The sequence below is a fragment of the Arabidopsis thaliana genome, assembly GCF_000001735.4.
Source record: "Arabidopsis thaliana chromosome 1 sequence".
Taxonomy (NCBI): domain Eukaryota; kingdom Viridiplantae; phylum Streptophyta; class Magnoliopsida; order Brassicales; family Brassicaceae; genus Arabidopsis; species Arabidopsis thaliana.
Window position 1 is genome coordinate 6,634,425 of NC_003070.9, and position 16,044 is coordinate 6,650,468.

Below are 16,044 nucleotides of genomic sequence, written 5' to 3' on the forward strand. Positions count from 1 at the left end.
ATGTTCAACTTATCGCGGTTAAACAAGAAATACCGAAGATTAGCCATGAACTTAGCAGTTTAATATACATCTCTTTCTAGAGTAATTTATAATTTACCACATGTAAATTGATTAACCAGACAGCTACATGTTTATAAATGTTAAACAAGAGATGAGGTGAAGCGATCTCAAGAGCCTTACCTAGTGAGCAAAAGAAAAAGGAATGTAAAGTTTGATAAGTTAGGTTTAAACATATATTATAGAGGATCAAAATTTGAAAAGATATGGGACGACAAAGTAAATCTCAACAAGAATAAAAAGTTGGCATGCTTTAGTGTTTTTTATGCCTTTTTGGGTCAATATTTGCTGCGCGTGGAGAGTATATGTACGTACAACAATTGATGTGTTTAGAAATCACTCCTCATCAAAACGAATTAACCATTCTAGTAGTAGTAACACTCAATCATTGTTGATATTTTTTTCACCTCCCACTATTGACTTTTATATCTATATAAAATTAAATTATAATTGGATTTGATCCACGCATCCTGCAAAAGTTTCCTCAAATACATACGCATGCACCATATATAACAAAAACTTGGGACTTTTGTGAATTCCTCAATTTCTACCACCATTACAGAAAGAGTCAATAAATATATCGTTTTTACTAAAATAACTAAAACACAAGAAAAATGTATGTGCACGTGAGTGTGGGTGCAGCATGCACGTGAGGTGTGGCAGAGGATGTCGGGAGAGACAGGCTCTAGACTCCGACCGAGTCTTTCGGTTTAGCCAAAATGGTTTTGCTTTTAAGTGAGTGTATGCCTCTATGTCTCTTCTCCTCATCGTAACCACACACACTCTCTCTCTCGTTTGTTCTACTATTTCCCAACCAACAATATTTTTTATTTTTCTGTTAACTGGAATTTAGACTATCTTAAAATCTTGTTTTGCACACTAGTTTAATGTTTCAGTAGTACAAAAGTACATATGTTCTAATGACGTTATCAAACAAGGTATAAAACCATGAAATTCTGAACCAAAATCAATATGAAAAAGCTGTGTATTTTTGACATAGAAAACGTTTCTAGCGGCTAATTATGATTGACATTATGGTGAAAGGAATTGATCTCTCAACCAATGTGGTAAATTTTTATACTATGAATCTTGACTATCATCTATTGGTTTAACATTGATGGTTCTCTCAACATTCTTCTTTCTTAACTTTTAACAAAAAAAATCTTTTATACAGTGTTGTGTCAGATTAATAAACCATAAATTTCATCAAAAATTAATTGGTTCAATGAAAAAAAAGTTCCTAATTAACTTTGACATTTTTCATGTGGTAATTTAATTTTTGACTCGTTAATCGATATAGTTGTTGTTACACAACTTGTGGGGAGAAATTTCACTTTACCCTTGATTATTCACATTTTTCATTTCTATTTTGCATACTACAACCGAATTCATGATCTAGTCAGCAAAAAAAAAAAAAAAAAAAAAAAAAAAGAAAAAAAACTGGTTAACGTTTACTGTGTTTACAACTTGGTTTTACATTTGTTTATTTGCTCAATCCAATAATTAACCCAGATACGGATGAATCTAGCCCAAACAGACTCATCAGTACATTTAATTGGCTTCGCATATTAATTTTTGCTAAGACCGAGCAGGCGAGCACACATGTACATGAGGATTCATAAAGTTGTAACTCGTAATTTAACGAAATTCCCAATTAGTTAGAATCTTTACTACGATATTATTTATCTATATAACTTATGGCTGGTAACTAAAAAATATTTAAAACATAATATGATCAGATTAAGAGAACAACCAAATTCTTAACTTTGGCAGCTACTGTAGAGACTCAAAATGATCGTTTGTATTGTATGATCAAATAACATAAGTTAACTAACCATGTTGGTCAAATACTGTAGATTGAATCGAAGTTATTATGGTTTAAATTTTTTAATGCGATTTAATCATGGTTGATCATATTGTCAACGCTTTAAAAAGAAAAAAGAAAAACTATCCCATAGGTTACAAATATTACATTTGGTAGAAAAGTATATCAAATTCGTTATTTTCAGGTGGTTTTTTTTTTTTTTTTTGTGATAAATAACATGCATAAATTTACAGTTATTTTTTTTAGTTTGTTATGGTAAACCTCATTAATGAAATTATATAGTATTAGTGAATATAATTCTTTATTTCATATACGGATGCAATTATTAAACGCGAGGGACATATCATATCAAAAACACTGTGTATTACGTAGGCAATAAAATCAACATCAATACACATTTCCTATTCAACTGTTGCCAAGTGAAATTATTTTTCTCCACAAAAGCTATGCAATAAACATATTTAAATACTTCAAATAATTTCATAGTCATTTTCCAGATATGTATGCATGGGTGTTGGCTATCGCTGTTAGAATATTTGAACAATTATTTTGTGTAAATATTTACGAATATTGTTTGTAATTATTTTAAAGGAAAAACATGTGGCCGCTGGTAATGAGTATTACATGATGAGGGATAAAAATTATAGAAAGATTGGTCAAACCTCGACAGCTTCTACATATCCTAGAGACAGCTGCACATGTATGTCACTGATTGATGCATATAAATATACACACATTCAATATGTATTATAAACTACTCTCTTATTGTGAATTCCAAAAACACTATATTATTAGTTATTTTCATTTCTTCGTTAATTCTAACCCCATGGTCCATGAACCATTATCATGCTGTAACTTATCTTTTGTGTGTGTAAATTTTTTAGTGTTTTATGGCTACTCCAAATTTTATATGTCACCGTGATGTATCGGTGTAAGAAAGAGAACTCGTGCGAATCTTTAAATTACGTACGCTTTTGGGTTGAAATTCTTATTCACTTACCACCATGTTAATAATCTCAGAATCATATATAACCGACATATCTTTTCATTTGAAACACTAATGTCCAATATATAGTGTGAAAGACTAATGGCTTGCTTTGATATTTTTTCCGCGACTTCATGTAATTATCATCTAGTATTCTAGTGTATGTTTATTATGTTATGTACGAAAGTTTAGAATAATATGAGTATACACACCTTAGAGATATAAAGAAATGATGTAAAACACGAAAAATTACACGGTATGATATATTGAAAAGTGTTAAGTTTGACAGTAAATTCAGATATTCTAACATTTGATTTTCTGTTTCACTTATAATTGATGACAACTACAATTAATACATAAACGAAGACTTATACTCTAGGCTTTGGGATCATTTTAGTAATGAGTTTCAGCTTAAAAAACTGAGAATTCAGTTCTTAACATTTCTTTCTCTTTCCCTTACATTTGACAACTATAATATATATATTATGAAGCCAGATTTGGAGATTAGCACTATTTTCATCTCAAGAAATCTTTAGAAGAATGACACGTATTCACAATTATAGCAACCAACACTGAGGACAATACAACCAATCAAAAGTTCGAATATGTGGAAACCAACGTTAACAAAAGCATAGATTATGCGACAAGACCCAACTACTTCTCCCTCGTTCACAGTCATCAATCAACAGAGAATCTTACTATCAACATTACACGTTTTTCCCTTTTCTCCAATTCTTTTTCTTACTTTTCATTTCCCCTCTTGTCATTGTACCCATGTATATATATAAGGGATATAATGGACACAACAATCAATTCAAATAAAACAATGACAGAAATATTCGAGAAGTTTCATCCCTATGAGTTTTTATTGGGGGTTAAAATTTCATCCCTAATAGTTGAAAAGATACATTCAATTTTATTTTTTCTCACAATATAGCAAAAAAATATTATACATGCAATTTTTTATGGATGTACTAGCACTGCATGCAGAACCCAACAATTTATAGAAGAAAAACACTCTAATGGTTATAGTTGAGTAGAATCACACCCTGTCGATTGAAATTACAAATTTAATATATGTGTATTTCTTGATCACTCCATAGTTCACATGGCATTTGATTCGGTGCAGTACACTTCGATATATAAGACATGACTACACAAACTAAAGAAATCAAGCTTTCTTTATCATATTTACTTTTGAATTTATCTTTCTAAAAATAAAATGTTGTGTATAACTGTTTAATAAAATGTGGTCATCTTTCCTGTGTGTTCAAAATATTGTTTTCTGTGTACGAGTAGTATGACGACATATCATATGAATGTAAATGTAACACATACACTAATTTCTCGTTGTATAAGCGGGAACAGTTTTCTTGCGATTTGCGTTTGCCTATATATCCATAGACAAAATTTAGGCATCAAACTTGAGAGAACAAGCAAAAAAAAAAAAAAAAAAAAAAAAATTTCGAAAAATTCCAATTCAACATAAATACAAAGTTTTTTTTTTAATTAAGAAAACGTTTATTGTTACCTAGAGAATAAAAAATAACATAATATTCATATAGGTTAGCTCATTCATCCAAATGGATGCTATTTCAGTGGTATTATATTCGAATTTGTCATTTGTGCCTAACTCTAGCATGCAGAAGATAAACGTATGTCTTATATATCCGCCAAATATATGTTTTATAAACCATATGGGCCAAACCTTTCCACTTTTGGAAAAAATACATTTGAGAAAGAGAAAACATGGGAATTGTTCGACCGAGGAAATGATAAACAATACAAAATTAACCAAAAAGAAAAACTATATATTGAGACACAAATATATGTATAAACATATATAGATGTTTGTATACATATATAGGTATATGTTGGATCATGTGTGTATAATATATGGTTTTTGGTAGAGGACATAAGAGCAAACAGAATGATTCGGTGTAATGAAATTCCACAGCTGGTGGCGTTGGAAATGCAATTGGAATGATCCCATGTTAGGTTTTTACATGCCATCACTCGACATGCCTCTCTTTCCGCTTCCCTCCTTTTATTTATTTATTGTTTTTTCCATTATTACTCTCCTCTAATCTCTCGCTAAATCGTATCATATCATTCATTAATCAATCTCCTTTAATTATTCTTATCAACTAATCTTTAATGTCTCATCATTTCATAATTTATATATCTCTCTTACAGACAGTTTACGTACTAATATATCCCATAAATCCAAATTATCGGTTTATTATTATAACTTGTGTTTGTGGGATTGATCTTGTATAATATGGTTACATGTATTCAAATCCTGAAATGAAAGGAATCGAAGATACCAGTTTACTATAGGATGCTTCCGATCAAGTTTAATTTAATACATTTTATAAGTAGTGTATGGAATTTAGGGGTGAGACAAGGATATGACAGTTCCTCGGTCTTAAATTTTATGTTGATAGATAGAGAGATTCACCGACCAAAGTGTCGTCGTTTCGAAGGTCCCCCCACAACATTTGCTTAGAACTTCATCTATCTTCTTGAACAGAAATTAGATGCTACATTTATTGTTCTTGTATTCTTGTCTGTCTTATGCTCTAATCTCAAACTTTTTAAATCTATGTGCACGTATAATCATGTGATCGACGAACATAACTTGAATTAAACTATTAAAAAAAATTATGGGTGACAAATAATCTTTAATTTTAACTGAAATTCTATCAAAACCTACACGTTCGATTTTATTATTATCCAAAATCAAATACAGACAAAAAGTAAAAGTAAAAGTAATTATCAGATTATTGGACCGGCCTGCTAGCAAATGATAACTGAATTTATCCATTCGGTTCTACATTATAAGCAAAATAACAAATATTTGAATATTCTTTAATATTTGATAATAACAGCCAAACAAAAACTCCAAACTTGTATTCGTGGGATCGAACCATGCCAAGGAGCCAGTGTTTCATATGAACTCTCGGTTTATCTTAAGAATTTCCAAAATTAGTGGTCTCTTTTTCTAAAGTTGTATTCGGAATTTCGGATAATTCGATCAGGTTGATCACTTGATTTAAATGGTCTTGATTAGGGCTGGGCAAAATATTTGTTCGATCCGCTTCGATTCGTTATTCGATTTGATTTGATTCGAAAAATCCGAATATCCGTAAGATTTTGGACCAAAGCAAATAGGAAAATGTAATATTCGTAAAAACTGAATCAAATAGCAAATATTGTTTTAAAAAAAATTGAATATCCGATTCGATCCATATCTTTTGATATTTATTAGAATATATAGTTATATTTATATATAGATATCATAAATAGTTTGTGTATTGTTGCTATCTTACGTTTTTATGTTAAGATGTTTGTTTGATCATTTTTTTTATGTTATGTTTTGATTAATGACATCAAAAACTATCGGGTTTTAGTTTTTGGAATTAGTTTGATAACATTTTTGTTGACCGGTGATAACAACAAAGACTATATTTGGTATTTAGAACTTATTTTTAAAGCATGTTAAATAAAAACTTTGAATATCTAATATGGTTATATAGTTTATATATTTTTTTTAATATTTATACGTATCAAAGTGGATATCCGCAAATATCACAAAAAATTCCGGATAATCGAAATTTCGTATATCCGAAAAGTTTTGAATCAAAACAAATCATAAAATCAAGTATTTGGTTAAAACAAATCGAATAATAAATATCACAATTTTTCCGGATATTCGCTTCGTGCCCAGGCCTAGTCTTGATATAGCTTTCGCAGACGGCAGAGAACTAAAAGGATTAGATCATAGGTGTTGAATGAATACGGACCACTAAGGTCTCAATCACCAGGTATCTAGTCTTTCCTATTTTGTGGGATTCTCGTTTCTATTTTTTTTCTTGTATAACGGATAATTCATATAAACAATATTCACGCCAAGTGTTAGACAATTCAATGCCGAAACATTTAAACCATGATACTGTACATATATATATTCCAATTTAGTGATGAAAATGATATTGAATTTATCCACAGTCGGGTGGAGAGGCCAAGGATTAAACCACAAACGAAAATCAACTTTGTTACTTTTATATGAAGAAAATGATATCGAGTAATTTGTTTTATCAAAGCAATAGTAAAAAATTTCACTTCAAGATACTATGTTCGATTTTTTATTTTTCTCAAAAAAATGAAGATGCCGTGAAGAATATGATAGATTCATCGGACGGCAAAATAAGTAAAGAGATAAACACGTGTCAACATCCAGTACTGAATACGATAATAGGGCCCCATCTGTTAGCGTGCAGGAAGCACAGATTTTAGTTAAAACCTCTTTTTTATTATTCCCTCTCCCACTTATGTTCAATCAAAAAGTCACTATTTACCTAATTCTGTCTTTTTAATTTTAAAAATCCTCATTGTATTAAAAAAAAAAAATTCACTTTTACCTAAATTGTTTTCCTTATGTTATTACCCAAAATAAAATTTTCTTAAAATACGCCTTATACTTAAAAACGAAAAAAATATGAAAAACACACCTAGCTGTTTTTTAGTTTATATTTTATAATGATCAAACTAGCCCAATAATAATTTAAAGCCCAATAGCATCGTTTGAGTCTTGAGCGCATTTAAATTGCAGGCCTATGATGGTAACTGACGATTATGACCAGGCCCGCCTTATGAGTTATGACTACTATTTTCGATATTTTTTTCTTTCTCAGATTCTTCTTTCTAAATTGTATTTATTTTCATAAGATTCCCATACAATCATACATAAACTATTCAGATACGATATAGAGTTTGCAACTACCAGAAAAGCACTTGAAATATTTTTAAAAAGTTTTATAAATGAAACAAGCACATCTATCAATTTCATTTGTCATACTAATATATATTGTTTTTACAAATTTTGATTTTGTCAGCCAAACAGATTCATAATTAATTATTAATGGAAGAAATTACATTTCAAATCAAAAGAAGCGTGGGCTGCTACTCTAACCATAGATTTCATTTTAATATGAGTGGAATGCACGTTGCTGCTACGAATTCTATACCGTATTATATTCATTAATCTCCTCCAATATTAACTGTTGAATCAATTTAATTTCAATGCTTCACTGACTCCATGCATGTGTATTTCCCTATCAGGGCATGACCTACTTTTACCCTATTCGATAAACCCAACTTTTTATTTTTATGACTATGCTTTGGGATATTTTACATACTCAAACTACTAAGTAGACGACTTATACCCGTTATTATTCAATCTTAAACCCGGACTGCACACATATAATATAACTACGTTTTGTCAAAAAAAAAAAAAAATCACACAAATACGTTTTGTAATTATGTGTAGTTATTGAATATTTTGTTTTTAAAAATTTTATGAGTTCAAAATATGTTGACATTTTCAAACTTATTTTAAAAAGTTTGAGTTCTCAGCGAACCTTTTCCTCTTTCTTAATAGCCTCATGGATTATTCTGATATTTTGTAAAAACATTCTAAATTAAAAGGGTTTATAATATAATTTGGTCTAAATATTGTTGATTATAAATATTTAACCAAATAACACGTTACCTGAATAGATTCCTAAAACTCTTCACTCCACAACATCTCATATTATCATAGCTTATAAAATTCATTCAACAAAAAGCAATTGACTACATAGTAGTACTAATTAAAGCTTCGAAACCGACGAAAATGCTAAATGACAGAAGTACGACCAGTGGTTGGGTGGATCTCTAAATATGACACTATAATAAGGGCCCATCCAAGCCCATAAAAGAACATGAGAATAATAAGCAAACAAAAGAGACAGATTCTAGAAGAGGAGGTACTCAAAACTTAGGACGTACAACAATATCTATGTACTGCTTTGCGACAAAGCGTAGAATTTAGATTTAATAGTCTCCAAACAAACACAAACCTAAAGTTTCTGTTCCTTCAAGCCCCTTTATATATATCTCCCTGGTCGATCTCCTTTCGTTACATCATAATTCTTTGACCTTCTTCTTCTTCTTCTTAGCCAGCTCATATCATTTTTTAAAAATTTCATATAACGTATAAAACAATTACGTATTCTTGTCTCCCACTCTCTTCCTCCTCCCTTAATATTTCATATTAATTTAAGTAAAGAGCAAATATAAGTAATTGATTCTGTCATCTAAGTATCTACGTGGCGTAATCCCCTGAGTTCCTGCCAGCGTTTCAGACAACAATTCTTTCCCCTTGCCTTTGCATATTCATTAAGGTACCCACATATGTCTTTTTAATGCCGATTGTAATTTGTATTCAATAATTACCTTATGATTACTGATTACTGATTGATTATTAGTACTAGTAATAGTTAATGAATGTTTTCTTTGTGACATTAATTTTGGCGGCTTAAACTTTGAACTAATTAGATATTGTGAATTAATCACATACGTTAGACCATAGTCCATACATAAACCCAATATTAATTTATTCCCATCCATTTTTCTTTTGAGGTAAACAACAACAACAACTTATCTTTATATTTCTTTTTCAGAACAATAGATAAATTAGTAGAGGTGATTAGTTTAAGTAGATAGGAAAAAAGATACACACACTAAAATTAATGTCAAGAAAGACTATGAAGAAGAAAGAAAGAAAACAACTGTGAAAACCACGACTTGGCCACAAAAATTGAAGCGTTGAAAATTGTGTGTTTGTTTTTTTTGTATCAATCGGTTGAGAAGTGCCTCTCTTGTTTTTTTTTCCTCTCTTTCTTCTTTATTCATATTTCACTTTCTTTCTTTCTTTCAAAATTTCTCACCTTCTTTCTCTTCTCTTCTTTGCTTCTACAGTTTTCATGGCCATCGGTGAAAACCGTGTAGAGAAATATTAAATTTGATATATATTGTGTTAAGTGTTGGTTGGTTGGTTAATCTCTCTCACTGATGAAGTTATCGCCTCTGAGTTTCTCTACGAGTTCGAGTTTCAGTCACGCCGATGGAATCGACGACGGTGTTGAGTTAATATCATCTCCATTTGCCGGCGGCGCAATGCTGCCGGTTTTTCTCAACGATTTGAGTCGTAACAGTGGAGAATCCGGAAGCGGTAGTAGCTGGGAAAGAGAGCTCGTGGAGGTTACGTTAGAGCTCGACGTCGGCGATGACTCCATACTCGTCTGCGGAATGTCTGAGGCGGCGTCTGTTGATTCTCGGGCGAGATCGGTGGATTTGGTAACCGCGAGGTTATCGAGGAATTTATCGAATGCGTCTACGAGAATCCGCCAGAAACTAGGGAAGTTACTGAGGTCGGAATCGTGGAAAACGACGACGTCTTCTACCGCCGGCGAGAGAGATAGAGATCTTGAACGTCAGACGGCGGTGACTTTGGGGATTCTGACGGCGAGGGATAAACGGAAAGAAGACGCGAAACTACAGCGATCAACGTCGAGTGCGCAAAGAGCGTTAAAAGGATTACAGTTTATAAATAAAACCACGAGAGGAAATAGCTGCGTCTGCGATTGGGATTGCGATTGCGATCAGATGTGGAAAAAAGTTGAAAAGCGATTCGAATCGCTTTCTAAAAATGGATTACTCGCCCGAGACGATTTTGGCGAGTGCGTTGGTAAGTCAATAAATATCTATATATACATACGAAAATGATCATGGACCAATCCACTGTTTTGTAAATTTAAAGGGATGGTGGATTCGAAGGACTTTGCGGTGAGTGTATTCGACGCGTTGGCTAGGAGAAGAAGACAGAAACTGGAGAAGATAACGAAAGATGAACTTCATGATTTCTGGTTACAGATTTCTGACCAAAGCTTCGACGCACGTCTTCAAATTTTCTTCGACATGTACGTGTCTCTTTGATTCTCTCTTTCTTTTTATTTTTAAGTCAAGTTTTTGGGTTTGTCTTTACGTTTATAACTGTTACGGGAATAACGCACTGCAATTAGCAAAAGCATAAGAAAACAAATGTATTGATCCAAGTGCAACGAATAATTCAGTTGACGTTAATAATTGAAGAAAGTTTTATCTATAATTGATATTCCAAATTCTGAATAACGCCGGCGAGGTCTCATCAACTTGCATTTTAATAAGATTTGAGTTGATTTTTGTTTTCTGGTGGTATTTTATGAAGTTTAGCTGATTAAATTCACTTATTGAGTAAAAATGTTGTTGATTAAAGATAATGTTAGCTTACCAATCATTCTTTGATTGTAATTTGTTATCTCTTTAGTGAGAACTACCGCAACTTCACAATAATTTTCTACAATTTTGGGAATTATTAGCCTTAAATAAAATAACATGTGTTGGTTAAGAACTTAAGATGAATTGTGATTGTTTTTAAAACCAAATATCATATCCTTGTAGAGAGATATAGATAGATACATCATTTAAATCACGTGGTGTTCTTAGCCGTTGGATCTGGTAGTTCACGCAATCAATGGCGAAAATGGTCTAGTGAGTTTAAGTAATGGGCCGCGGTTTACTTGGCCCAGTAAAAAATAAACTTTTACCAAATTTTCAAAAAGTTTCCTCTTTCAGCTTTCTTTTTCCCGCAATAAGTTTCTTGCAAGTATAAGATACAATGACTCTTATATACACCAAGCTGCCAAAATGAGTTTGCAATTTTTTACTCTTTTTATGGCCAAACATTTAATTCAGTAACATTATGGTTTACACTCAACTCGTTTTGTTATTCTGTCATTTTTATGACATAACTAAATATATTTTGTTGTTTAATGATTCTACAATTCTGTTATAATTTGTAGTGTTACTGAAAGAAAAAAAAAGATTCTAACTGGTACCGGTTTTTTGTTACAGGGCTGATAGTAACGAAGACGGGAAGATCACTAGAGAAGAAATCAAAGAAGTAACTTTCTTTATTCTTCAACATAGAGATTACGTTTAAAACAATCAATCTCTTTAACAACTCTTGTACTTTTGAAACGCAGCTTCTAATGCTAAGTGCATCAGCAAACAAGTTAGCAAAACTCAAGGAACAAGCTGAAGAGTACGCATCTCTGATCATGGAAGAGCTTGATCCTGAGAATTTTGGATACATTGAGGTTCAAAAAAACATAATATATTCGAACACACAATCAACGATTCTTTTATGTTTCTTAACTTTTTTGTGTTGTCTCAGTTATGGCAACTCGAGACACTCTTACTTCAGAGAGACGCATACATGAATTACAGTAGACCACTTAGCACAACAAGCGGTGGAGTAAGTACACCAAGACGGAATCTAATAAGACCTCGTCATGTGGTTCAAAAGTGTAGAAAAAAACTTCAATGTCTGATTCTAGATAACTGGCAAAGAAGCTGGGTTCTTTTAGTGTGGGTCATGCTTATGGCCATCCTCTTTGTCTGGAAGTTTCTAGAGTACAGAGAAAAAGCTGCGTTTAAGGTCATGGGGTATTGTTTAACCACTGCTAAAGGAGCTGCAGAGACTCTTAAGCTCAACATGGCTCTGGTTTTATTACCTGTCTGTAGAAACACATTGACTTGGCTAAGATCTACACGCGCTCGAGCTTGTGTTCCTTTTGATGACAACATCAATTTCCATAAGGTACCTTCCTTCAGTCTTTCGATTTTTCAGTTTTAGTCAGAGCACAACATTTGAGATAAACTCTTTCTCTCTCTCTTGTCCTGTTTGTGTGCCAGATTATTGCTTGTGCCATAGCGATTGGGATACTTGTTCATGCTGGTACTCATTTGGCGTGTGATTTCCCCCGGATTATAAACTCGAGTCCAGAACAATTTGTCTTGATCGCTTCTGCCTTCAATGGTACTAAGCCTACATTCAAAGACCTGATGACAGGTGCAGAAGGAATCACCGGGATCTCGATGGTGATCTTGACAACCATTGCATTCACATTAGCATCAACTCATTTCAGGAGAAACCGTGTGAGGCTTCCGGCACCACTTGATCGGTTGACTGGCTTTAACGCATTCTGGTACACTCATCACCTTCTAGTGGTTGTCTACATCATGCTCATTGTCCACGGGACCTTCCTGTTCTTTGCTGATAAGTGGTATCAGAAAACGGTAAGCAGCAGCAACCATAATCTCTCTTTACTTTAAACCGAAAAACCAAATGTCCTGAAACCTAAATTATTGTTGATTACCACTGTTCCCAGACTTGGATGTACATCTCGGTTCCTTTGGTGCTCTACGTGGCAGAACGAAGTCTGCGAGCTTGTAGGTCAAAGCATTACTCTGTCAAAATCCTCAAGGCAACCACCATAAACCGAGCAAATTCATTCCTGTTAAAAGGTGTTTTAATAACAAAATAAACCCATGAACCTTCAATCTGATCTCTGCAGGTTTCCATGCTACCTGGAGAAGTACTCAGCTTAATCATGTCAAAGCCTCCTGGATTCAAGTACAAGAGCGGTCAGTACATATTCTTGCAGTGTCCAACTATCTCTCGATTTGAATGGTGAGTACTGATACCGAATTCCCATAGTGTTAACAAACATCTCAGGTTTCACTCAGAAAGATATTCCCTAAACTTTTCCAGGCACCCATTTTCTATTACCTCTGCACCAGGAGATGACCAACTTAGTGTTCACATCCGAACACTCGGAGACTGGACAGAGGAGCTACGACGAGTTCTAACTGTGGGCAAAGATCTTTCAACATGCGTGATTGGGCGTTCAAAATTCTCTGCCTATTGCAATATTGATATGATAAAGTAAATTTCAAGACATCTTTGCTTTCTCCTTACTCACTTGGATACCTATTATTAACATGGCTTGTTGATCCTGCACTGACAGCCGACCAAAATTACTAGTAGACGGTCCATATGGAGCTCCAGCACAGGACTACAGAAGCTATGATGTCTTGCTCCTCATTGGACTGGGAATAGGAGCTACTCCTTTCATAAGCATCCTGAAGGATCTGCTGAACAATTCAAGAGACGAACAAACAGTAAGTCCAATTCAGTGCACCAGAAAAGTTAGTCTTTTCTAGAACCTTGCACCAAATACATATCTCTAAACTTCATATGGCACAGGACAATGAATTCAGCAGATCGGATTTCAGCTGGAATAGCTGTACATCTTCATATACCACAGCAACCCCAACTTCAACACATGGAGGGAAAAAGAAAGCAGTGAAGGCTCACTTTTACTGGGTCACAAGGGAGCCAGGATCCGTTGAATGGTTTAGAGGAGTAATGGAGGAAATATCAGACATGGACTGCAGAGTAATACTAAACACCAGCATATCATTCATTTGCATCACCTCTTTACCATTGATCGATATACTAACATATTCCTTCATCTTCTCGTAATACAGGGCCAGATTGAGTTGCACAACTACCTTACAAGCGTATATGATGAAGGTGATGCAAGATCAACCCTGATAAAAATGGTCCAGGCTTTGAACCATGCCAAACATGGAGTTGATATTCTATCCGGAACACGGGTAAGAATTGATGCAGGGCATATAACCAGAAACTATTTGCCAATATTACCTATAACTGACAAAATAACATCATTCAAACAGGTGAGAACACATTTTGCAAGGCCCAACTGGAAGGAAGTCTTCAGTAGCATAGCAAGAAAGCATCCAAATTCGACAGTCGGTAATTATTCTATACAATCAGCTGCTTACCATCAAGACATCTTATAAATCTCTCTTCTAGGACTAACGAATTAATACCATTGGAAAAGAAAGAAAACTTGCAATAGGAATTATGACACATGCAAACACATGAACATGTCTGCTAATATTTAGGCCAGGTATTACGAAGCATATGTGAAAACAATTTATATAATTGTGCAGGAGTGTTTTACTGCGGCATACAAACCGTGGCAAAGGAGTTGAAGAAGCAAGCACAAGACATGAGTCAAAAAACAACCACACGGTTCGAGTTCCATAAGGAGCATTTCTAATTCAATGTTACAAGCCAGCTTCTATCACTTTCCCTAAAGTGAGATTCAAATCCAGCCCGCCATTATTTTTTTTCACACTAACTTCACAGTCACTTAGCAAAGTAGATTATATACACTATGTTAAAAAAGGAAACATTGTCTTGCCTGTTTGTATAGACCCCGCCTAAAGGCATGAAAATAACAAATCTAAGTTACTATACGAAATAATATACGTGTCTTTCCCAAGATGATTCAATCTCTCTTTCCATTACCACAAGCTACTAGTCACAAAGGCAGAGAAGCAAACAACAAATTTTCATTGATAAGGTGCCTCAGCACAGTATATTGGTACTAAAACACATTCAAGGATAAGAATAGAGTAATGCCTTTGTGCTAAGTGTACCAAAACTTGCAGTAGAAGACGAGGTTGGAGTTAATCATCCTTTATTCTTCTCAGTAATTTAGAAGCCCAGCGTCGAACCCGTCTCTTAAGTGTATAACCCACAAACACTCCAGCGACAAAGAAAACAGCGCACAACTTTGAACACGTCCAGACCGAAACTCCGCTGCCACCAAACACAGTCCCAAGATAGGTCAGATAATTTTCTTAAATTAGAACTAATAGTACACAAAACACGTAAAGCCATTACATATTAGTCGAATCAATCAGAAACAACCCAAAGCTCCTACTAGATAGTCTATAATCGACCTGCACAGTTTTGTTCCTCGGGTATCTAAGATCTTAGATCATTTGAACAAGCCATTACAAATTTACAAGCTCTGTGTGATGTGGAACTGGGAAATCATCATGGTCTCTAGGTTTTGAGCTATAACACAAAATCTGCCCTCTTTTTCATTTTTGTTCCATCTTTTTAAAATTTCTCTCAAGCAGGCAGACCAATTCATAATCCATCCACAGAAATAGTGATTATTATTATCATCCTTCCCATAATTAGAGAGAATCTGAAAAATTGGAGACATGCCCTCACTCACTCACCCAAAATTCTTAAAAGTTCTTAGCTTTACTGGCAAAATGATCTCTTTTCGAACAAATATTGAATAGAAGCAGCTTACCTGGGAGGTCTGGTTACCAGAGTGCCGGATCCTGCGTCGTATGTAGTAGTCAAGTTGCCGGCGGCGGCTCGTTTGTCTTGCATCAGATTATCCGCAAAATCAGATAGAGAAGACGACGAAGAAGAAGCTGCCGATTTCGCTTCTTTCACCATCTTGCTGTAAAACTTCTCCAAACCCTCCATTTCTGGCCGATCAATTAGGGTTTAGGGTTCAATGATGATTCCAGTCATGAAGGAAGCGATTGCTAAATTGACTTCTCGTTGACC

At 33.9% G+C, this 16,044-nt stretch overlaps 2 protein-coding genes and 3 long non-coding RNA genes across 6 annotated transcripts; 2 read left to right on the top strand and 3 right to left on the bottom strand.

The window, feature by feature from the left end:
• Window positions 1-695: 695 nt before the first annotated feature.
• AT1G05477 lies at window positions 696-914 on the bottom strand. The gene has a single exon (NR_138905.1). It is a non-coding gene; the product is annotated as an other RNA (long non-coding RNA).
• Window positions 915-8,482: 7,568 nt separating this feature from the next.
• Window positions 8,483-8,948, bottom strand: AT1G05483. The gene has a single exon (NR_138906.1). It is a non-coding gene; the product is annotated as an other RNA (long non-coding RNA).
• On the top strand, window positions 8,563-9,095 carry AT1G05487. Its single transcript, NR_138907.1, has one exon. It is a non-coding gene; the product is annotated as an other RNA (long non-coding RNA).
• Window positions 9,096-9,517: 422 nt separating this feature from the next.
• Window positions 9,518-14,951, top strand: AT1G19230 (Riboflavin synthase-like superfamily protein; the record flags this gene model as incomplete). 2 transcript variants are annotated; one of them, NM_101781.2, is made up of 15 exons in its annotated part: window positions 9,765-10,440; window positions 10,513-10,672; window positions 11,646-11,694; window positions 11,777-11,890; window positions 11,968-12,052; window positions 12,131-12,393; window positions 12,489-12,872; window positions 12,965-13,060; window positions 13,151-13,266; window positions 13,348-13,521; window positions 13,604-13,757; window positions 13,843-14,034; window positions 14,127-14,255; window positions 14,337-14,415; window positions 14,616-14,951. In NM_101781.2, the coding sequence occupies 15 exons, from the start codon at window positions 9,765-9,767 to the stop codon at window positions 14,723-14,725; spliced, it is 2,781 nt and encodes a 926-aa protein (NP_173357.1). The 2 variants fall into 2 exon arrangements, with proteins under 2 accessions (NP_001319042.1, NP_173357.1); NM_001332388.1 differs by having other exon boundaries at window positions 9,518-10,440; window positions 11,968-12,393; window positions 14,616-14,725.
• Window positions 14,819-16,022, bottom strand: AT1G19240 (uncharacterized protein). The gene is made up of 2 exons (NM_101782.4): window positions 15,779-16,022; window positions 14,819-15,270 (listed from the first exon to the last, which is right to left on the bottom strand). The coding sequence occupies exons 1-2, from the start codon at window positions 15,958-15,960 to the stop codon at window positions 15,138-15,140; spliced, it is 315 nt and encodes a 104-aa protein (NP_564076.1). The 5' UTR covers window positions 15,961-16,022; the 3' UTR covers window positions 14,819-15,137.
• Window positions 16,023-16,044: the final 22 nt, after the last annotated feature.